The 25242-nt window shown below is 43.2% G+C and overlaps 1 protein-coding gene across 2 annotated transcripts in view; it reads right to left on the bottom strand.

The window, feature by feature from the left end:
* The window catches only part of Adk (adenosine kinase), a 382119-nt gene that overhangs the window by 334672 nt on the left and 22205 nt on the right, over window positions 1–25242 (bottom strand). Inside the window, exons 1-2 of one of the 2 annotated variants that reach the window (XM_032917961.1) lie at window positions 21718–21878; window positions 3875–3949 (exon numbers count right to left, since the gene is read on the bottom strand). In XM_032917961.1, coding sequence (XP_032773852.1) covers window positions 3875–3949; window positions 21718–21731 — 89 coding nt within the window. In that variant the 5' untranslated portion in view covers window positions 21732–21878. Of the gene's footprint in view, window positions 1–3874; window positions 3950–21717; window positions 21879–25242 lie in introns of those variants that run through there. The other variant, XM_032917960.1, reaches the window with a different exon arrangement.

Here is a 25242-nt window from a genome sequence, read left to right as displayed (position 1 = left end):
TCTGGAGATGTTACTTTTTTTCTTTTCTTTTCGTTTTTTTCTTTTATTTATTAATGGTTTTTCAAAACAAGGTTTCTTTATGTAGCCCTGGCTGTCCTAGAACTAGCTCTGTAGACAGGCTGTCCCTCCTCAAAGTCACAGATATCCACCTGCCTCTGCCTCCCTTTGCTGGGATTAGAAGTGTGTGCCTCCGCTGCCTGACTGGAGACAGAACTTACTAGTGAAGCGCTTGTCTGGTGTGTGAGACCTTGGATTGTCAGTTTTAAAACAAAAAATCCCACGTGACATTCAGATCTGTATTCACTCTCAAACCTACCATATACCCATTTATAATGTATTTTTATTTATACAAGTGATTCATTTATAAATGATTTACATGGATTTTGTGGTGACATTTACAATCAACTTTAAATAAATACTAAACATATCTCACGCATGCTTTCTCTACGTCCCTACTTCCCAGTAAAAATGATTTACATCTGTGAGAAAATATGCAATTCTTCAACCAGCCTAACTAAAACAGGGTATTTTTACTTCTAATGATTATGTCGATTTTTCCCAACGGCCATTCCATTAGCTTCTGTAGGATGATGTCATTGCGCAGGTGAAGGCAGGTACAAGATAGAGCAAGGCCTGTCATTGGACGAGAAGGAAGGATGGGCGGGAGGAAAGTTTTAGAGAGAGGAGGAGCAGCAGAGAGAACACGGAGGCTGACATTAAGATTCCACTCTGTGTATTTGCAGGTTGTTATGAATGTTCTTAAGGGATGGATGTGTACAGGGCTCTGTGTGTCTAGATGAGCAAACTGCATGTTACTAGGAGGGCAATTATATATCATCAATTAGATCAGAGTTCATTGGGCTCTGTCATGTGGCAATTTGAGTTCAAGAGTGTGTGTAGTGGTCGGACACACTGGGCCACCACGGACTTGGGATGTGTATGTCTGGCATGGTGGCAACCTGCCTTGGGAACTAGATGGGTAGAGAGAGTGTTGCCAGGCTCAGAGAGTAGCCATGGGCAGTGTGATAGGGGATAGAGCTCAGCGGGCAAGACGCTTTGCTGGGGGAGATGAAAATACCTTAGAGATGTCATGGGGCACTACCGTGCCTAGCGCAGGATAAAAGAAACAATGTTTCAATTTTACCACAAGTTTCCTCCTTCCTCTTTTGTGACTTTCTTCTACTACATGTACCTTAAAATCCTTCCCTTTTACGCCCGTGAATGCGTCCTCTCCTTACCCTCCACGAGACCAATGCCCATCTGAAGGTGTGCACGGATTCCATGGTTCCCCATGCTGTTTCCTCAGTATGACACAGGAGCCTATTTTTTTTTCCCTAATCACAAACAAGCCTCTTAATTTCCAGCTCTGACATTTTGCCAAATTGGATGTATCAGAGCTGATTAACTTAATTCTGTTCTTATTTTCAGTTAAAGATCCTTATTTTGTTCTTACTTCAGAGAAAAACGACCTTTTATAATAATAATGAGGATATTTCAAAAAAAATTAACGCAAGTAAGTAATTATTCCATTTATTTTTTTAATTATATTTTTAACCTACAACCATGCTTGTTGTATTGGGGAAAAAATGTCAATTTTAGAAAAACTAGCATCTTTCCAGTTCAAGAGCTAAAGTGGTGGGGGCTGGAAAGACAGCTCAGTAGGCAAGCGCTTGCTTTGAGAACCTGAATGTGGATCCCAGCACCCACATAGAACCCAAGCACAGAGGTGCACATCTGTAAGGAAAGCACAGGGAGGCGGGGAGAGGTGGGTTCTAGGACTTGCTGGCTGACACAACTACCTAAAATGGAAGTGCCCAATTCAGTGAGACTGAGCAGTCAAAAAAGAAGATGCCCACTGTGAACCCCGGCCATCTACACACGCATATGTGCAAGATAGTTTTTGACACCTAAAAATTTGAAAACCTAATCAAGAGGAAAACTATTAAGCTTTTCTTTTTAAAAGTCGATCAATACAATTTAGTATAGTAATTGAAATGAACAAGTTCTGAAGCAAATTTGAGTATTTTTCTAACCTACATTCTATTTATACTTGGGTGGAAAGAAACAGAGCAACGTGCTGGTTAGTTCTTGTCAGTTTAATACAACTGAGTAGTCTGAGAATCTGCCTCCGTCAGGGACAAGCCAGAGACAGACAGAGACAGAAGGATACAGAGACAGAGAGATCAGAAAACAATGTGGAAGAGTGTGTTTTCTCACGCAGAGTCCAGCGACTGAACGCCGACGACATCAAGCTTGGTGGCATGGTGACAAAGCTGAGAAGTCATCTCACTGACCCTTTTTTGCTTTCTGGCTGTAAAAACTTTTTAAAGCTTCAAAATCAGCAGGACTCAACCTGTGGGTCTCAACCCCTTCGGAGCTGCATATCAGAGATTCACATTATAATTCAGAACAGTGGCAACTTATGGTAGGGGGTCCCCATGAGGATCACAGCATTAAAGGGTCACAGCATTAGGAAGGGTGAGAACCACTTCTAAGTACTAGATGTCAAACCATCATATGACTTGCTCCCATCCTGAGGACTGTCTTGATTTTGTGTGTGTGTGTGTGTGTGTGTGTGTGTGTGTGTGTGTGTGTGTGTGTGTGTGTGTGCGCACGTGTGCATATACACATTCATGTGTGATGGTACTGAACCCAGAGACCTATACATGCTAGGCAAGCACTCTACTATATACTACATCCCAAGACCTCAATTTCCAGACAGTGTCCTCTGATGCAAAAAAGTTTCATATTTTCGATAAGGCCTATCTTATTTTTTTCTCTTATTGCTTGTGCTTTTACTAATATTGAATTTTGTAATCGTAAAACCTAGACAATGATTTAACCTGGTTTTTTTCTAAGCTTTCTTCAGCTTTAGTTCTTAAGTTCAGGGTTTCACTTCATTTTGAGTTAATTTTTCTATGGAGTATGAAGAAAGAACTCAGCATCACTCTCTCGGATGTGGAAATGCAGTTATCCCAGCACTATTTTGTTTTGTGCTTCTTGTCTGTCTGTTTCCAGATATTATCTCATGTAACTCAGGGGGCCCCAAACCTATTTTGTAGCAGGCCTGCCTCAGATTTGCAGCGAATCTCCTGACCCTGTCTTCTGAGTGCCTGGATTACAAGAATGCCCCCCCGCCCAATACCTGTACTACAGTAAAGTTTAACTGGAAAGTGTATTAGAAATAAACAAATTTTCGAAAGAGTACTATGGTAATTTATTATTCAATAAATATCAGTCAACTAAAGAAATTTCAGGGGTTGGGGATTTAGCTCAGTGGTAGAGCACTTGCCTAGCAAACTCAAGGCCCTGGGTTCGGTCCCCAGCTCCAAAAAAAAAAAGAAAAAGAAAAAAAAAAAAAAAAGAAATTTCAATTTCCTAGGTTTCCCTCCAACTGAGGGTGACATATGATAAATCTTGTCAAAGATGTTTTGTTATTGATAGGGTATTTCTGCATTATCTACGCATTTATTGTGTGTGTATGAATATGTATATATGTCGTGTGTGTGTGTGCATGTGTGTGTGTGCCTGTGTGTGTGCATGTGTATGTGTGTACATGTGTGTGTGCATGTATGCTTGTGTGTGTGTGCGTGTGTGTGTATGTGTGTGCATGTGTATGTGTGCATGTATGCTTGTGTGTATGCACGTGTGTGTGTGTATGTGTGCATGTATGCTTGTGTGTGTGTATGTGTGTTTGTGTGTGTACGTCAGAGAACAACTTGCAGGAATTACTTTTCTCCTTCCACTATGTAGATCTCAGATTAAGCCTGGGTCGTCAGCCTGGGAGGGGAGTGTCTCTACCCACTGAGCGAGCCCCAAGCACACTTCCACAGTTCAATCACCCTTCAGGGATGTAGTATACATGAATACTTACTTATCAAGGAAATCTTTGTCTACCACAGCAGAGATGTCAAGAAGAGGATTCCCCATTCCAAACAGCACATTTTCACTAGAAAGGGAAAAGGATAAAAAGGTTAGAAAATGCAAATATGAAAATAAATACCTTTACTGGAACATAAGCCTCACATGATATTTGATTAAACCTCTAATTTGCCAATGGCACGTAAGACAGTATTTTAGAGACAATACGAAGCTGTTACTGGGCTGGCAGGACTGCTCAGTGGTTAAGGGAACATGTTGCTCATGCAAAGGACCTGGGTTTTGTTCACAGCATCCACACAGTGGATCACAACCACCTGTAACTCCAGTTCGGGGGGGGGGGGACATCCTCTACTGCCCTCTAGAGGCACTACATGCATATGATGTGCATATTATCCATGCAGGAAAAAAAGATTTAAAAAGATGAAATAAAACTGAAACATAACAAAAGAGGGAGACGACCTTGTCATTCTTGTCATAACGGTGAATCACCAATGGTGTTTATGTCAGGTTGATAGAAGCCAGAGTCATTTGGGAAGGACCCTTAACTAAAATGTTCTGAGTGATGATTGATGTGCGAGGGCTCAGGTCACTGTGGGCAGTGCCGCCCCTGAGCTGGTGGCCCTGGCTGCTATCAGAAAGCACCCAAGCAAGCCACAGGGAGCAAACCAGTGAGCTGCACCCCTCGATAGCTTCTCACTAGTCCCCGCACCAAGTCCCTTCAATGACGAACTGTCATCAGGACATGTCAGATGAAATAAACCCTTCCCTCCCCAGGTTGGTTGTGGTTGTGGTATTTTAGCTCAGCAACAGAAACCCCAAGACAAACACTAATCCAGATAACATCTTGAGTAATAAAAATGCTACATAAGAAGGCATTTATTCTTATCTTGTTCTATCAGCTATAACTAATCCAGTATGTCTGACCCCAAAACTGTAGCTGACCCACTCTGCCATTAAAGATGTGTGACACCATCCTGGGATCACACTCCTACTTTAAACACACAGTGTCACTGTCATTACTCTTTAAAACTTATCTGTGTAGCCCAGGCTGGCCTTGAACTCATGATCCTCCTGTCTCTGCCTTCTTCAGCAAATCCTACCTGCATGCACCACCACAACCAGGCAGACTCCAGAGAATCAAATAACCCTATTAAAAATGGGGTATGGAGCTAAACAAAGAATTCTCAGCTGAGGAATATCGAACAGCTGAGAAGCACCTAAAGAAATGTTCAAGATCCTTAGTCATCAGGGAAATGCAAATCAAAACAACCCTGAGATTCCACCTCACAGCAGTCAGAATGACTAAGTTCAAAACTCAGGTGACAGCAGATGCTGGCGAGGATGTGGAGAAAGAGGAACACTCCTCCATTGTTGGTGGGATTGCAGACTGGTACAACCACTCTGGAAATCAGTCTGGAGGTTCCTCAGAAAATTGGACATTGAACTGCCTGAGGATCCAGCTATACCTCTCTTGGGCTTATACCCAAAAGATGCCCCAACATATAACAAAGACACATGCTCCACTATGTTCATAGCAGCCTTATTTATAATAGCCAGAAGCTGGAAAGAACCCAGATGCCCTTCAACAGAGGAATGGATACAGGAAATGTGGTACATCTACACGATGGAATACTACTCAGCTATCAGCAATCCTGATAGCCAAGATGTGAAATACCACCACTCAAACAGGAGGATCTCTGCAAGTTCAAAGTCAGCCTTTGAACTTTATATTATATATTTTATACATATACATATATATATATAGCTATTCAAATGTAGAGATACACTTTGATATATAAATTCAAGCTACACATTCACTTTAGAAATACACTTTAAATATATGTGTAGTCAAGATATATTTTATATGTGAGAACAAGGAACGTGTGAAACGGTTGGGAGACAGATGCCATCAAATCGGCAGTCAAGCGAAACGTGACTTGCAGCGTATATTAGCAGCAGATAAAGTTCTCTTTAAAATGTGCAGATATACAGATAAATGATGTCAGGGATTTCATGAAAATTAATGTCATTTCATCAAGAAACGTAACAATACAAAGCACATATGCACCAAATGAAATAACTCCGAACACCGGGGGGAGGGGGAGCACGATGTCTCCGAACCCTAGAGCACCAGGAAGCCCAAGACCTTGCATATAGGAAGTATGGGTCCTATCACTGAGCTGTATCCCGGCCCTAAACACAAAAACCTCATTTGGTTTTAACACCTCTCTTTCCACAGCTGACAAAAACAGGCAGGAGCAAACAGAAGCAAGAATTGCACAACTGAATCCTTGCCCTAGAGAAATGAAATCTTAACTACACGGAAACCTACACGTACATGCTCATGTCCATAATGAAGCAGGGCAGAAAGGCAGGGGAACCTTGAGAGGAAAGGAAGCCCCCCCCTCACCCTGGAATCCAGTTAGAGCCTCCTGCCAGCAGAGAAGCAAGATTTCCACACAGCACAACCGATCACTCACAGTTCTTCTCCCATCCCTGCTGCAAGCCAGAAATGTCTCAGGAATCTCATCAGAAACTGTATTTGCAGAGGAAAAGATTACAACACTCACTGCACAACCCTAGTGGCTCCTGGGTAACCTTATCAGACTACAATTCCCTCCAAGGCTTCTCTGAGCCTTCTCCCTTATCTCACTTATCATCGATGGCTGAAAGGGAAGGTTTCCCAACAGCCTCTTGAGAGAGAACTTGACAGCCGTGAAAATGGTATACACTGCTAATGCTGAGACGATTAATTTTGCCTCTCTGTTGAGAAGCCACACCTACACGTGGGTATCTTTCTTTCCCATGCTATCCTTTAGGAAGCATGTAGCCACACTTGGGTGTGTCTTGCTGTCTTCTGAGAGCCTTTCTTTCCCTTCATTCTCATGTTTAAGTTTATATTAAAATACCTGCATTAAGCCAACTAGGCAGTTCTTTTCCACGATGAAGGTTCAAATCTCAGTCTGCCTGGGTTGAAGTTGCCTGATTATGGGAACTCCTCACCCCTGACACTAACAGACTTATGTGTAATAGCAAAGAAGAAAACCAGGTAGTGAACTTAGCAATAAAAAAATCTAATTTATAGGATACCTAGTGATCCCACTTAACAGAATCCAAAGCAACAAAGAACTTGTAGTTACAAAACAGATCAGTAAGTACCCAGGTTGAGTTTAGGGGAGAACATGACCAAAGAAGGACAGCGTAGTAATGCTTCTTTGTAGTGAACTAAGTTTAGTACCAATTGTGATAACAGACAAACTTGGACATGATAAGACTTGTGTTAGTATACATCGCTACCAGCTAAATTTAAAAGAAAACAGGCATAGACAAAAAGTGGTAAAAACCCTACAGTCAAATTTGGAGTACTAGACTAACATTGATTTCCTGGATTTGCAAAACAGCGTGGTTATGCAAAATGCATCGTTGGCAACAACTAAATGACTCCTGTTCTGGATCACGCTTTGCTTTTGCAATTTCTTAAAAGCCATCAAATATTTAAAAAGATGAAATTCCATTGCACAGGGCTGGAGAGATAGCTTCCAGAGGACCCGGGTTCAATCCCCAGCCCCACATGACGACTCACAACCACGAGTAACTCATAAATGTGGTGTACAAATATACAGGCAAGCAAAACACCAATACACATAAAATAAATAAAAAGGTTTAGAGTTCTACTATGTGTTACGGGAAGAAGGGTATAGCTGGAAACTATATTATCAAAGTAACTGAGAACCAAAAAGAACACTGCATGTTTTCCCCTCATATAGAGACCGTGGATTTTAATTTTTCTACGTGTATGAATTGGGGGTGGCTTAAGTCATAAAACAGGGACCATAAAAGAGGAAAGAGGTCAAAAGAAGAGAATAAGGGGAAATGAAGATAACTGCATTATTGAGACAAGAAGGCAAAAAGGCTCCTGGGTAGAGGCGGGTGGTCAGCAGGAGGTGGGGAGTGGGGACAGACAGACAGCGGTGGAGGAAGACTGTGGTGGTTCGAATGAGAAATGTCCCACATAGGCTCCGGTATTTGAATTTGTGGTTCCTAGTGCTGTTTGAGGAAGCTATGGAAGCTTTAGGAGGCAGAACTGTGAGGGGGAAAATTCACCACTAGGAGCTGGCAACAGTACGGACTCTCCCTCTGGAGTTGTAAGCCAAAATAAACTCTTCGTCCCATGAGTTGTTTATGGTCATGATGCTTTATATGAGCAACAGAAACATGTCATCACCAACAAAAACAAGATGTGTAGGGAGATGCCATTTTCCTAAAAACTATCTCTCAGCTCAGGAAGGAGAAGAGATGGTGTTAAACACAAAGAGGGAATGAGAGAGGCCACAAGCTGCCTCCCCCTAAGGTGGGGTTCAAGGGGTCAGATTTGGATGTGAGGGAGACAGGACTTCCATATAGCTCAGAGGTAGGGAGGGTTCCAAACAGGGGATCTGGTAGATAAGGGAGGTAGAGTGTTACAGGAGTAGACCATAAGTTACTTCTTCCTGAGACAAGACCTGGTTGTAAGGTGGGCATAACAAGGCAGTCATTGGTGGCCATGTAACCCTTTGAAACAAGTTAGGTTCAAAAGCGAGATGTGCAAACCACCTTTAAAATAAAGACATGATTGTGATTCCTGGAACAGGCAGTACAGAACATTTTGTAGTTAAGGCTACCGGTGGGGCATTACCCAATCCTTGAGGCACAGAGGGTTAATCATAAACAGAAATGAACCTAGTTTGTCTTTACTATAAGATGGATTTTAGGCTACAATGGAGGTAGACTGGTTCTTCAAAGGTTTATTCTGAAGCCGAGTAGGAGAGAGCATACAAGGAACATGGATTTAGGCTACACCCATATTCCAACATGGAAGAAACTTTCCCCAAGTTTTTATAGCAATGGAACGAAGGCCACAGTCAAGTCACTTTTTTTGGGGAGGAGGAGGCTGTTGACAAGGGGAGAGGATTAAGACAGGGTTTCTCAGTGTAGCCCTGGCTGTCCTAGAACTCACTATGTAAACCAGGCTGAGCTCAAACACAGAGATATTCTCTGCCTTTGCCTCTGGAGTGCTGGGATTAAAAGGGCGCACAACCATGCCTAGCAACGACAACTATTTTTTAAAATGGGTAAGAGCCGGCTGGCATGACTACCCACACCTGTAGTCCTACCACTACACTTGAGGGACAGCAGCAAGGGGATAAGGAGAGATAGGCCATCTTTAGCTGCACAGGACTGGCAGAAATAAAAGATATTCTAAAGGGACACTGGCATCTCTCAATCTGACTCTCTATTGAGACAATGAACGCCAAAGAAATGGGGCTTTCTCCAGGAATCTCATGCTGTGAGAAGGAAAGGAGCTAGAGAAAGAAAGGGCTTGTCTCCAGGAAAGCTTCAGGAAAGCTTTCACACAGCTCCAACAGCTTGCCAGACCACCGTACAGGGCGAGAGGGAAAGCAGACGCCTGGATCAGACCACACACATGTGCACATCCCTGGTCCTGTACTTAAACTCCAGGATCCTGAAGACAGATTGGGGACGACTGGGGATGACTGGGGACGGGTCTCTCTGTCCCTCCTTTCAAACAACCACACTGAATAAATCTCCCCTTCCTGCTTTCCATTTTAAGTCCGGCTATTTTAATGGGCTCTGAGAATGGGTGGCCAGACCAGTCAGTCCCCTTCGAGATTGCCTTTGACAACAGATTCTTCTGGGGAATAAATAGCAGGGTTTGTGGTTTATGTATCCAAATGTTTCATCCAAATGTAGAGGAACATATGGAAGCTCATCCCATCCTAGCTCCAATGGTGGGGGACAGCTACCAGGAAACTCCCACGGAGCGGCAACATCAATCACCTAGAAGGCCCGAGGAATTCTAAAAAACCTGGTGTGTGAGCAAGGTAAAGCTGGCCCCACGAAGCCGAAATCCGAACACACATACGGTTCTTTAACATTTTATGTTATTCTTCTTGAGAGAAAGAGAGAGAGAGAGAGAGAGAGAGAGAGAGAGAGAGAGAGAGAGAGAGAGAGAACATCCACATATGTTCAAGTGCCCTCCAGAGCCAGAATCGGGCTGCAGATCTCCTGGAGCTGAAGTCACAGGGATAGAGGGGTCTAGGAACTGAACTCATCTGGGGCTAGGTAAGGGCTCTTAACCCTTGCACCATCATCTCTCTAGCCCCTAAATATTCACATTTGTTGCAGAAATTACCAGAAGAGTAGAGGGCTGAAGACGCTACAGAAGAAAAGTGATGTGTATCTAAAGCATTGCGCTATTTCCTCACAGACAACTGGGGCCGTGCCAGGGCTTTCCTCACAGGGTCTGGCCTGACTGACAAAGCAACTCCGTAAGTGAACGATTGTCTCGTTATCTTTCTTGAACATAATACTGAAATGTAGACATTTGTTTGCTTGAGACGGGGTCTTGCTGTGTAGCCTGGGCTGCTCCGTGATTCACGGCCGGGCCGCTGGAGTACAAGGATTACAGGCATGGGCCACCCCACCCGGCTTAATGTTTTAATAGATAAATTATGTTCAGACTGCAAGACTGACTCATCTTTATACAATTAGATCACAGAGTTCCAGACGTGAAGAAAATGCATAAACAGCTATGGGAGAGTGGCTGAAATGCATGAAAGTCGCTCACTTTCTCGTGGTTTTACTTGAAGGCCCTAGTAGATTTTTATCACCCTGATACAAGCTAGAGTTATCTAGGAAGAAGAAACTCAACTGAGAGAACACCTGCAGGCAGGTTGGTAGATCATTTTCTTGATTAATGATTGATGTGAAAGGCCCGTGGGGGTTGGGATGCACCCTGAGCAGGCAGTCCTAGGTTGTATGAGAAAGCAAACTAACCAAGCCAAGAGGACGGCCACTAAGCAGCACTGCTTCATAGCCAAGCTTGGGTTCCCCAGAGGCCTGCCCTGCTTGAGTTCCTGTGCTGCCTTCCTTTGATGATGGACTGGGATCTGGGACTGTACACAGAAGTAAGCCCTACCCTCTCTGAATTGCTTTTACAGTTTTATCGCAGCAATACAGTCCTCTCTGCCTCTCCCTAGATCCATAGTAATTCTGAAAGAAACAGCCCTCGAACACTGAACCCAGGCGCTAGGCAGCCCCTGGAGGGGTGAGAAATGTGTTGGTGCACTGTCAAAGCTCTATCACTTCAGCTTATTGGTGGGGACCCTTCAAAAGCTCAAGGCTCCCCAGGGTCTGACCTGGTCCTGAGCTTCTGTGCTGAGTCTCCCCAGAGGCTCTGTGGAAAGCAACCGGCTGCAGCTGTTTAGCACGCCAGCTGCTTGAAGCATTGGAGCAAACAAGTTAACCAGAAACATAAAGGGGAAAGTGTAAGGAAAAAGGTCCACAGAGGCAACATCCAGAAGGTTCCTAAAATTACAGTGGCCAAGCTCAAAGAAGACAAGAGAAGGCCTGAAATGCCCGTGTCTGCCTGGGAAGAAGACGACGGCACGAGCACAGGCTCTGGCTTTACAGCTGTGAGCCTGGCTGAGGGTTTAGGACGGGCCTCAACAGGCACCCAGGATCTCTAAGCAGACTGGGAAACAGTAGCCAGTCTTGGCAGGAATGTGAAGAAACTGGAGTCCTCAGACACGGTTGGAAATATAAAATGATGCCGCCACGTTGCTCCACAGGGCTGCAGTTTCTAAAGGAAGAAGAGACAGAGAAGAAAGAAGACAGAAAGACGGGAGCTTTTACCTCAAAGAAACAAAAAGAAATGGTTTGTCCATACCCAGAAAGTTTCCCCAAATGCCAGGTTCCAATGCTGTAAGAGTTTAATGAAGTTTTACAGTAAGAAAACCATAAATCGAGACACTTTCTGAATACATCGGTAGGAAACATCAGGAAAGCAGGGAGATCAGCTACAGGCCTCAGGTGATGTCTGCAGGGGTCGGTTTGTACATTCCAAAAGGTTTACCTAACGGCCACAGAGATATTAGGTCACATGGAGAGGAAGACAATAAGTGGTTATTAAGTGTGTTAAAGATAGCCCAAGATAATTTGGCCTGGCAGCGTTCCATTGTCCCCACATCACTAAAGTTCTAATGAGTCAGTCAGCTTTTGTTGTCAGCTTCTTTCCAGGAATTTTTGTTCACAAAGTAACATAAAATTATCCTATGAAGCTGTATCCTTTCCTAAGAAAAACAAACATATGGCAACACAAAAATGTGCACATGGATGCTTACAGTAGCCAGAGCAAAAATAACCCGTATAGCTGGGTAAACGAAATGTATCTACACACCCAAAATGTATCCAACCACAAGAAGGAATGAAATGCCATGACTTCAAACGACCTGGGTGAACTTTCAAAACATTTTACTCTCTGACAGGATTGAGGTTCACACAGGAGAGGCCTGCTGCTGTTTTTGTCTTCTATGAAATTTCTGTTGCCAAGGAAGACAGGATTACAGTTCCCTCTGACAGATTGAGATGGCACGGTGTACTCTTGGTCATCAAAATCCTTGTGTAGCAGTTTTTAGTTGGTGAATATTCACAATGTGGGGGAAGCATGGCACCTACGATACAATCTCCACTACCCAAGTGTATGTACACTTACGGGATCTAGAACGACACATCGAGCTGAGCTGCTTGTGCCTGGGTGACTTTGTTCTTGCATTCTTATGTTTTGTTTCATATGTTACATATGTTTTAATATGTACGTAATGTACATATTAAAAAAATAAGTGAAAGCTTTTTTTAAAAAACTTAAAAGAAAAAAGTTCACATGGGACTAAAATTACATGCTTGTGCTCATGACACAACAGAGTAAGCACACACATTTAATCCCAGCACTCAGGAGGCAAAGGCAGGATGATCTCGGAGTTCGAGGCCACCATGGTCTACAGAGCTAGTATCAGGGCAGCCAGCGCTACAAAGAGAAGCTCTGTCCTGAAAACTAAACAAAGCAAGAATTCAGAGGCAAAAGAAACAGATTTCACAGTTACCAAAGGATGGTTTGGGATGCACAATAAATAGAAAGTGAGTGGCTACTAACAGCTATGATGTTTCATTTTCAAGTTGATAAAAATGTTTTACAATTGTACTGCAGTGCTAGCTATTCAACCCTGTGAGTATAAACTGATGTCTGCTTTAAAGTTACTTTGTACTGTATCACTCGTATCTTTAAAACAGTTAAAACAAACAGACAAATTGGTGTTTACAAAATGCTAAACTCAAGTACTGCCGCATGAGGTTTCCACTCAAAGCATTATTGAGTGAGGCTGGGGAAATGGCTTGGACGGTTAAGTGCTTACCAGCTACACAAGCATGAGGACCTCAGAACCAAAAGGGCTGGCAAGATGGCTCAGTGGGTTAAGGCCCTCGCTTCTAAACCTGACGACCTAAGTTCAACATTCAGAATTCCTACCGTAAAAGGACAGAGCCAATTCCCATATTCTAACCATGGTACATGTGATTACACACACACACACACTTACATGGAGGTTTAGGCCCAGGAGGGAAATCACATAAAAGGTGGGTGTTGTGGCCCACCTCTAGATGCCCAACACTGGGTGACAAAGACATGAGGATCCTGAGGGCTCGCTGACCAATCTAATCATAATAAGCTGCAGACTCTGTGAGGGACCCTGTTTCAAAAGATTAGATGGAGAGAGATAGAAAAAGACATTTAATAGCTACCTTGGATCTACACACGCACACACGAACGCACGCACATGCGTGCGCAAATTAAAGACTTCGAAATCAAATGTACTATTCACCAAAACAGTCCAGGCCGTAAAGCTAATCTTTGTAGATATCAAAGGACTAAATGATAATATAATGAAATGAAATTGTAATTCTAGCCTAGGTCACATGGTAAAATCATGACTCAAAGTAATCATACCAACACCACCAAAAACTTGAAGGACTGGTGAGATGGCTTAGCAGGTAAAGACGTTTGCCGTTAAGGCTACCGACCTGGATTTCATCCCAAAGACTCACATGGTGAAGGAGAGAAGCAAATCTTCCAAATTGTCCTCTACCTCTCACCCACAATGTGGTATACACACTATACACCTACACACACGCACACACACACACACACACATACACACACACACATATATACACACAGACACACATAAATGTAACAGTGATACGAATCAATCATTGTGTCACGCAACTCTAGTTCCAGCACTCAACAGGGCCGTGAGACAAGAGGTTCTCAAATTATGAGTCAGACCTGGTCTGCCACAGCAAGTCTCAGACTAGTCAGTGCTACACACACACACACACACACACACACACGCTGTCTCAAATGAATGAGACAGAAGGGCAGGGACAGAGGGAGAGAGACTGAAAATAACGAGGAGGCTGGAGATGGGTCAGCAGTTAGAAGCGCCTATTTCCAGGGGACTTAGGTTCGATTCACAGCACCCACCCGACAGCTTGCAACCATTCCACTTCAAAGGAATCTGACACCCTTTTCTGGCCTCGAGCACACAGTCTGTGCAGATGTACATGCAAGCAAAACACCCATTCAGGAAAAAAAAATAAATTCTGTTGAAATAATAGGAAATAAAAATTTGACTAGAAAATTCCCAGATGTTAAGGCTTAAATAAAATGGGAAGATAGCAGCAAGTTTTAAACTAGTCTGCATAGCGAGCTTTAGTAGGCCAGTAGGGATTACACATTGGGACTCTGACTCAGAAGCCATGCAAGGGAGTAGGCACTGGAGACACAGCTCATGATAGCCAAGGCCCTCCTCATTCCACAGGGAAAAATAAGGAGGGGAAGGGGGGACATTTCACAGATTGCCTCTGACCTAGGGACTCACACTAGCCAGAGAAGTGTGACGGTGCACCCGTACTCACGGGGTCCGTTGGTCTGTCCATGTTCCTACCGTCCTGAAGCATCCGAGCAGACAGAATGGCGGGAAGGTTGAAGACACGGTTGCAGGGCAACTGGGTAACGCTACTCAGGAGTGACGGTGCAGGGGTCGGTCTCCAGAAGGCAGAACACATCTGAATCAATGTCCAATATACGGTATGGTTTCCTCACACAGCCAGGACTCACAGGTCCGGTTATCAAGCGGTGAGAAGGGAATGATTCCACTTACTGTGACCCCTAATGACCCACTAGGAAATTGTTGGCTTCCAGTCCTGCGACCTTATCTGGCGGCCTAGAATTTTGGTTCCCGAATGGGGATTGATTCTCCCTAAAGACACACACACACACACACACACACACACACACACACACACACACACAACATTCCACATAACTGAAAGCTCAGACTTCTGGACACTTTGGGCTTCTAATGCCCTTAAGCCAAAAGGCTAAAAAAGGAAAAACAGTATTAGGGGGAAGTGACTGATCCAGATTACCAAGGGGAAACTGGATTGCTTCTCCACAATTAGATAAGAAGTAGAGAACAGAAGATCCCTTAGGGAGTACGTCCCTTGGTGTTATCATGTGTGTCCAGGCGGGACGACAAAGCACACAGACCCTTCAGGAATGAAGTTATGGGTCACTCCTCCAGGAAAGAACCAAGACCTGCTAAATGCTTTCTGAGGGTGGAGAAAATACAGACTGGGTAGTAAAGGAAGGAAGTTATAAATACCAGTTAAGGTCATGTGACCAGTTGTAGAAACATGGAATGTAAGTGACTTGAATATGTCCACCCTATTTCATTAAGAATGTGTCTGCATATGTATTTATACGCATTATGCAATATTCATATTTCTCTATTGCTTTATAATGTAACATGAAATCAATTAATATATTAGTGTTTATCACATTTATAAGACACTAAAACCCTAAGCATTCCTCAAAGGATATTGCCACCAGTTCTGAAATATAATGTGTTTTCGGTTGTATGTGGAACTGTTATATCATGTTAAGTGGAACTATGACGAGGTTATTGTTTAAGGGGATTGACTGTGTGTCAAGTTGACAGGGGTGCGCTTAGTTGTCGACTTAACTGTATCTGGAGTCGCCTGAAACCTACGTATATGAGCACACCTGTGAGAGATTTTCTTGATTGGATATAAATCTGGACCACACCTTTGGGCAGCAGCCCACCTGAAAGAACATGGAAGAAGGACTTTTGCCCTCACTTTCCCTGCCAAGTTCATCCATCCTACTCCTAAGGCGTTCGTTCCTTCCCTGGTTCACTTCAAGAGTCCAACAGAGACCAAAGACGAGCTGCGACACCCAGCTTTGTATACTGCATACTTAACTAGCAGAATCTTGAGCTTTGCACAGGGTTGGAAGCGACTGCTGGACTATCCACACAGACCACGCCCTGTAAGCCAGTCATAATAAATCCCCTTCAATTTCAATCATCAGTTTTATTGCTCCAGAGAGCCCTGACTAATACACTGCCACATTTACACAAAGGCATGGAACAGAGTTCTGAACGAAGGAAGAGAGAAAGGTGGTAGACCCACTGCCTACGTGTGCAAAGCCTGGGTACTCTCTTAGCAGGACAGAAAGGAAGACAGAAGAAAAACAGGATGTCCCTGGGTAGTTTTGTTCATCACAGCCAAAAAACTGCAAACAACATAAAGACTGCATTGGCTACCTACAAACGATGGGACATTTCTCAGGAACGAAGAGGGATAAGCTACTGACACACCTCAAAGTTATCACCATAAACAAAACCCAAGTAGCCCTTAGTGTACGAGACTCTTTATAGAAGTTACAGAATGGACGAATTAATCATTGCTAACGGAAGAATGAAAGTAGCTGTCTGGGCGGAGAAGGATTAACTGAAAGGAGGTAAAAGGGAACTTCCCCAAAACTGTCCTGTAACTAAAGCTGAGTGGCTGAGTGTTGTTTGCACAGGCAACTATGCTCTCAACATTGAGCTACACAGGGATGCAGCTCACTGGTGTAGCCTGTGTGATATAAGAGGTTCAGTCTCCAGCACTGAGAAAAAATGCTAATGTAGGCTCAGTGGTTTTACAGTATATGTACTGTGTATATATACATAAAAAATATAAACCTTGGCTTTGTAGCCCCCCCATTTGTGCACTAATTCTTGTCTCTGGTTTCATGTTCTAGAATGGTCTGTCTCTCACCAGCACTACCTGCTTTTTAAATTTCCTATTGGGAAATTCTTTTCAGCATACTGACTTGTTGAAGTCTCAACCGGAAGCTCCCAAAATCTTCCTTCCCGACTTCTCTAATAGTTCCCTGCTCTCCTCACAGTAAATCAGTTCTGAAAAGAAGTGAATGCTTCACTAAATAGCAAGTTCCCCTGAGCTAGATAAAACTGTTTTTGTACAGTTATTTATTTATTCTGTGTGTGTGTGTGTGTGTGTGTGTGTGTGTGTGTGTGTGCACGTGTGCTACTTGAGTGGGTGTCAGAGGACAGCATGTAGGAATAGGCTCTCTCCTTCCGCCATGCGAGCTTCTTTTTAAATCTTCACAATGTAACAATAATAGGGAAGTTGTTGTTGTTGTTGTTGTTGTTGTTGTTGTTGTTACTATCTCTGCTTAACAGACTAGGAAAGAATGCCTAGGGAAAAAATTCAGCGAGATTACATAACCTCTCAAAAATCAGAGAGCAAATACCTGATTCTAAACTTCACATAACGTGCTTTCTTGTTCAATATACTACACTGAGATGCTCAGAACTCTTTTAATATAAAAATGTTTAGCCAGAGAGAAGCATCCAGATATAGACGAAATAGGGGCATAGCCTTATTTCAAATAACATTTCAACTAAAGCTCCCATGACAATATGATTACACTGTATACATGAGGTGGCCAACCAGATAATTTACTCTCCAAATGGACCACTTTCAAGGATTAAAAACAAAAAACAAAAAGACCTAACAGTGATTATGTCAAGCTAATAGACATCATCCAGCACTTGCTCTGGGCGACTGGGAAATGCGGTCATCTGGTTGGTTTATAAGATGGCTTCATTCATGTTCTACTGCAGCATTTTTTAAAAGCAACAACCAGAAATAAAGAAAGGCATGGCTGCCGGACAAACGCAGCAGGAAAGGGTTAACACTTGAACAGTCGACCATCATTTGGTTCCAGGTTTACCCTTGACAGTTCTGCTTAATGTAGCAATTCTCTGGCTGGAAGGATTGGGAGTTAAAAAACCTTGTGTGTTTTCTCAAACAAAGATGACCTATTTATAAATATGAGCATTAACAGCTGACAACACTGCACATAAGAAACGGTTCCTATTTCAGTTTTCCAAGACAGTCACTGATCAGGAAATCTCACGACATAAAAGTTTATATAGCAATTTGAATTTTTAAATTATCTAAAAAGAAAGGAAGGAAGGAAGGAAGGAAGGAAGGAAGGAAGGAAGGAAGGAAGGAAGGGAGGAAGGAAGGAAGGAAGGAAAAAAGAAAACTCGCAGGTCCTAAAGAGTTTGAAAATTCTGCTTAACTGCTTCAAAGAAAATAGCTCAACTAAAACAGCTCTTAGCCCTACTTCTGTCTCCATATAATGTTTTCCGTCTGAGTGGTTTGGAGGATTCTACTGGATGCACCTCAAAAGTCCTGAGCCTTAAAAAGAAAAATACCCCAGGACCCCACCCACAGGCCACAAGAACTTTCCGGTGTGGGCTTAACCCACAGCAGCAGCAGCTCGAGCATGATGATGATGATGATGATAATGATGGACACAGTCACACTCAGGAGTCCCAAAATAATCTCCGCCAAACCTGGCCATAAGACTGCACAGCAAATACCCTCGCTACTCCCAACAGGGTTCCCAGTGTAAACAACCCCAAACCAGACTGAGCACAAGGTTATGAAGACGAGGCAATGTTTAACCGAGAGATTTTTAAAGTATTGTTCAGTTACAAAGTACACAAAGTTGTAGTGAAAGATCTACATTGTCTCAGACTCTACTCCTGCCTAACGAGAATGTATCACTTCCATTCCCATTCGGGAAACAATTCCCACACAGGGAAGAAAAGCATTCCAACACTGTCTAAATCTCCTAAACTTAACTTACGCTTTAACTTTCCTATTGGAACAATTAAAAGTGACAAAAACATTAATTTATCAACTATGCTGTAACATGGCCCAAGTGAAGCTCACTTAGAACCTGATACACATAACGAGGGATAAAAGTAGTTCTCCAAAAATAACCAATTTTGTAAGCCAAAAATTTAGCTTCCTCATCACTAACAACAAGTAGAACAAAATACTAATTATGATAGTCAGACTACCTCTAGCCAAATCATTTAAGACCTTAATCTTGAAAAAATAATTAACAGTCTAATTGAAATAATTAGAAAGTCTTAAGAATTAACTGGTACACTAAAAATGGCATAGCCCAGCTTAAGTTAGCTATCTCAAAATCTAGGCTCTGGTTCAATATGTAACAATTTATGTGAACTTGAGCAAATTATACTACTACTGCTCTTTAGTGTCTTCGATTGTAAAATGAGGCAAATATACAGGTAAGTTTGTTCCCTGTTTATAAAGTGAAGCTTTAAACATGTCTTTTCAAGTGACATCATTTCCTAGGGAGGAAAAAGGCTTTTAAGATAAACACTAGATTCCACTCAGAAAATGTCTTAAAATTTAAAAGCACTGTACAGATAGTGGGACACACCTATAATCTCGGCACTCAGATCAAAGCAAAAGGATACCAATTTTGAGGACAGCCAGGGAGGGCTTTTGTAGCAAGTTCTAAGCTAGCCTAGTCTAACAGTGAGACCCTGTCTCAAAATATCAAAATCGAAATAAAGTTTTAAGGTTCAATTTCCTAGTAACACAGCAGTGAGGCATCTCATTAAACAGATGCCAGTGGCAGAAAGGAATCAGAAAAGAGCCTCAATTAGATTCTAGGTGTGTCTGGTTTCTAATCCTATATTCTTTGGTAATCATTGCAAAGTCACACGTTGCTATATTTAGCAACAATTATTTTAGGTGTGGGGTAATGGCATGGACACAGGGCATGGGATCACCAGAAGAGGGTATTAAGACTCAGCTTTTGGGTTACTGTTAGGCTGGGCAGTGCAGGGGAACACGCCTGACATGCTGACTGATAAAGACATGACATTATTGCAGTAGCTGCAGTCCTCCCTGGGCACTTTCAAAACTGTCAAACTTCGCCTTCCTCATCCTCCCTGCCGACACTTGGTATGACCAAGCCACCAGAAAGAGGAAAGCAAAACAGTTCCTACAGATGTCTCACATCTATACATTTTTTAAGTTTTTGACCACTGAAATACATTTTTTTTCCAGAAAATTTAGTGTACTGTTTCTACAAAGGTATCAAGATCTAGATTTCGATTCCTAACTTTGCTACTAATCGATCTTGTGCTAGGCACTCAACTTTTCTTCAATTTAGTTCCTACAGCAAAGTGTGATTTTTTTTTTTCCCCAAGCCAAGTCACTGTAACTCAGGGCTTTAACGGACCCTGAAGAAGCAGACAGGAAACGTCACTATCATTTATCCGCCTTTTCAAAATAGACCCAAGGCTGGTATAACACGGACTTTCGAAAACAACTACTCATTGCTACATTACAAGCACATCTCCATGCTACCCATTTGGGCATTTCACCAGTGAGGAGTGGCCTGGCGTAAAATGGACAATTAAAACCACAGGGAGGGTGTGCTTTTTGGGAACAAGGCCCTGCGTTCAGTTCCCAGGACATTTAAAAAAGTCTTTAGAAAGCACTTTTGGCCAGCACACCTAATCCTGTAGGGATGGGAAGGAACATCCAGATGAAAAGAAGGGAAATTAGCCACCGCTGTACGGCACTACCCTAATTTACGGTAAAATGCCATTAACTTTAAAAGATAGATGTATATGCTGCAATGTTATTTACCGAAGAGGCCATATGGGTCTCCATATGTCCACACCTGACTTTCTCCTGCATAATGAATTCGTCCACCTTACTACATCATTATAAATGTAAGAGAAAAGACATCATCCTGGATCTGCACCATTGTGTCCTATCATACCTGAGGAAAAGGTTCTAATTTAGTAACAGAATTACCACAAAAAGCCATTAAATTACTAGAACTTAGGTCCTTTAAAGCTCATGGCCCCAAATTACTTCTCTTCAAATCTGTGCTGGGGCCTCCCTTTCTTTTGGAAAATAAAAGCCAAGAACTGTTTTTAAAAAGGCATTCCAAAACACTGGGTAAATGAGGAAACTTACTTTTTTTTATAAACAGTCACATTTACATAAGCATTCGGTAGAAGCTAAATAAAGTGGGCAAGCCCACTTAAGATATAACCACTTGCTCCCCACCATCGCCACAACCCAAAAAAGAGGAACACTCACACCCTGGACCTGTGATTGGGTGAGTCTGTTTTCATTCTATCAAAATCGATATCACTTGTGACGCTAATATAAAAGTGGGCAGACATATGGTACCTTCGAGAACCAGAGTACTAATTCCAGTCATAGGCAAACATTTTAGGGACACACAATTTCACAACTTGGGAACAATCTACGTGAGAGGTGCCAACTTTACAAATCTGCTCATGGCTAACCATGAAGTTCTGTCAGAAGTCATGACACAGAGGAATGGGCACACACTGTACAGGGCACATTCCCTTGGGGCCGGGATCACCCCACAGTGGGTCGATGGGGGCGGGAGGCAGTTTTTCATGAGAATTTCATTACACACACAAGTAAGCCACAGAGACCCTGGAATCTGAGCAAGGATCACCTCAAGCAAGTGGCAACAAATAGGGCAGCGCCTTGTGCTACAGACCCAAAAACTTCAGAAGAAAACAGAAATGCACCAGTGAGAAGTGTGAGGGGGAACGTCCGACAGAAGAGGGGCCAGCGGCAAACGGAGGCTCTAGACTTAGGGAAGAGGCAATAGTTCTCCCTGAATCTGCAAGCTCACGCCCAGCCGGGTCATAGCTGAGGCGGCCGCCCTCTGCTTACCTGGTGGACGTCATGACTTCACCTACCCGTCCCGCACCGCAGCGCCCCGCGCCCGATGTCCGATGCTCAGCGTCTGTCTGGGTAGCAGTAGGTACCACAGCAACTGCTCCCCAGCTCTGGCACTCAGCGACGGAGAGCGCGTCCTCACACACCCCGCGCGCGGGCGGCCCGGGGCGAGCTGGCCCCATGCACCGATTGGCTGCGGCCAGAGGAGGGCGGACGCCCCGCCCCTGTCGGTCCGCTGTAGCCCCGCCCCCAGGGCTGAGCGCCGAGGCTCGTTGCCCGTAGGGCTCGGTCAGGCTCGCTGCCACGCGGGCTAGCTGACCAGCAAGAGGGCTGGCTAGGGGGCACGGTGGCCATCTTGAGTCCTGGTAACCACCTCCCCTTGCCCTCTCGGCCCCACAGGGCAACAAGGTTGAGTGCCCGCCTCAAAAATGGCCGCGCCGCTGGCAACCGGGTTCGCAGTCACATGGGCACGCTCTACCTCGGCGAGCTCAGGTCCCTTTAACAGTCTGGGGAAAGGGACGCTGTCAGGACAAATCATGGACGCGGTTTAACAGCCCGCAAAACCTCATCTGCAGAGGAAAAGCAGCCACCTGGAAAACCTCGGGCTGGGGAAAACTATAAGCGTGGCAACAACTGCAAGACGCGCTGAATTACGTTCTTGAACTTCAGAAACACTTATACAGTTACCTAATATAAATGTATTTGGGGTTCATTAAACTGTGAATCAGAATCTAAGTGAGGCGAGGTCCCAACAACCGGTATTTTTAGTATGTACCCAAGTGATCCACATATGCACCAAATAAAGTTTACATCCTCCGAACCAAACTACCCAATGCCCTATTTTGCCACGCATGTCAGATTACCTTGCTTTCCTCAATACCTGAGCTGTTAAACAAGCATTTAAAGCCACAGTATAAACTTGATGCTCAAGTTTATAGTGAGCTACAGTGAGTTAAGAAGCCGATAATGAATCACTAATAAACTGCAGGAAAACACAGGGGGTGGAATCAGTAAATGCTTTATGCCCCAAATAGCTTTTGCTTATTCCTTCTTTATTCTCTGTGTAATAATATTTACGTTAGCCGAGGACAACATCCAGCGGCATTCATTTACTGAGCACATACAATGGTGATCAATTTCCTTGGTCTGGCATATGTCAGAAACAAGTCCAACACTATCAAGGCATAGATGGGGGAGAGGAAACGAAGACCTGGCTCAGCCCTAAAGTGTTTGTCTCCTGAGCATGAGGGCCTCACTCAGTACAATCTTCGGGGTCGCTAAAGGAGGAGGGCAAGGGAGGAAGATAGCTCAGCAGTTAAAGCAATAAAAAGTTTGAAGGGACCGATAAATATAGTGGACCTAACTTTAATGTTAAAAGTGAAGCAATGTGATTTCTCTTGAGGCTCAGTTACTTGAGAAACGTAAACGCAAATATATTACTTAAAGGAACTGGACTTAGATGTGCTTGGTCTTCCAGAGTCCGCTGGGTAAAGGCAAACTGAGGAAGCTGAGGAACCAGCTAGAGGGCAGAGGCCCCATGCACTGATCCACCCCCCCAACCCTCTCAACTGCTCTTCTGTCCACTCTATCTAATCTCGGTTTGAAAGGCTGCCGCAAAGCAGACAGTGAGCCCCAAGTAGCTGACTGACTCTAGATAGCAGAACATGGTGTGGCCCCACCTACTCATCTTCTCAAGAGACGCTCCAGGCCCAGAACAATAGTAATGCTCTTAAAAAGCAGCCACTCTGTTTTTAGAGGACAATAAAGTGGAAAAGCACTCCAAAACGTTTTCAGTGGGAAGATAAATGAGTGCATTTCTGGAAAGCCTTTGCCAATGTGTAACAGAAATTTCATTTTTTTGAAGCAGTTACTTATTAAAAAGTAGACAACATGGACAAATATTCTATATCCAGTTACAAACTTGATCATTAACAATACCGAAAATGTATTACATAGCAAGGTAATATTTCAATAGTAGAATATTATAGGGCAATCATGAAATGTTTCCATACTTTATCAAAGAAATAGAAAAATGCTCAGAGACAATTTAAAAAAGCAAAAATGCAGAATATAATCTGTGAAGTTTTAAAAAGCACGTGTCATATATTCATTAAAAAAAAAAAAAAAAAAAGAGGGGGCTGGAGAGATGGCTTAGCAGTTAAGAGCACTGACTGCTCTTCCAGAGGTCCTGAGTTCAGTTCCCAGCAACCACATGGTGGCTCACAACCATCTGTAATGAGATCCGATGCCTTCTTCTGGTGTGTCTGAAGACAGCTTCAGTGTACTTACATGTAATAAATAAATTTAAAAAAAAAAAAGGACTGGGAAAAACACACCTAACTATCATCACTGGAAAGAAAATTCACATAAAATTTTCCATATTGATACAGCTTTTAAACTTTCTAACACCCACTGTCTTTTGTGTTTACTGTTTTTATTGTCATATTTATTTATGGGCTGTCCCACACATGCCACCGTGTGCCCATGGAGCACAGAGGACATCTGCAAGAGTTAGCTCTCTCCTACCATGAGTCCTGGTATCGATTTCAGGTTTGTGGCCTAAGCGGGTTTTCTTTTGGAGGTTTTTGGTTTTGTTTGGTTTTCTGGGACGGACTTTCTACTTTGTACCTCCAGCTGTCCTAGAACTCACTATTGTAGCCCAGGCCGACTGGCATTAAACTCGAATCCTCTGCCGCCGCTTCCCAAAGCCTGAGGTGCACACCTGAGGTGCACACCAGGCCACCTACACACCGGCTTTACAGACATTAGCATTTTTATAATATCAATTTTTATTTTTTTTTGAAAGCTGTGCTTAATTTTATGTGCTTGCTACACATATTGTACGTGCACTAGAAGGGGGCAGATAATTTATTTGAGATAGAACCTCCCTCCATCTCTCAAGCTGGCCTTACATTCATAATTCTCGGGGCTGGGGATTTAGCTCAGTGGTAGAGCGCTTACCTAGGAAGCGCAAGGGCCCGGGTTCGGTCCCCAGCTCCGAAAAAAAAAAAAAGAATCATAATTCTCTTGCTCAGTATCCCAAGTGCTGGGATGATAGGCGTATAGCACTATGCCTAGCTCTGTGATATTAACTTTATTTAATAATGTTGTTGTTGTTGTTGTTGTTGTTGTTGCTGTTGTTGTTGTGTTTGTGTGTGTGTGTAGTACACACTTGTGTATGTATGTGGTGATGGGGATTAGACATAGGACCTCATGATGCTAGACAAATACTCTACCCCTTACCTAGATCCCAGTACATTGTCATCTTAAAATGGCTTAAAAAGGCAAAACATCCCTGCTCTTTTTAAAACCTCTATAATCTTAAGAACACAACTAACAAAACTGCCCTTATTTTTAGAGGATATGGATTTTTTTTTGTAAATGTCTCATTTTTCACGTACATGAAGTTTTTTTTAAGATTACTTATTTATTTTATGTATATGAGTACACTGTAGCTGTGTTCAGACACAGCAGAAGAGGGCATCAGATCCCATTACAGATGGTTGTGAGCCACCATGT

Source organism: Rattus rattus, chromosome 12 (assembly GCF_011064425.1).
Source record: "Rattus rattus isolate New Zealand chromosome 12, Rrattus_CSIRO_v1, whole genome shotgun sequence".
Lineage (NCBI taxonomy): Eukaryota > Metazoa > Chordata > Mammalia > Rodentia > Muridae > Rattus > Rattus rattus.
This window is presented reverse-complemented; position numbering and strand designations above follow the sequence as displayed.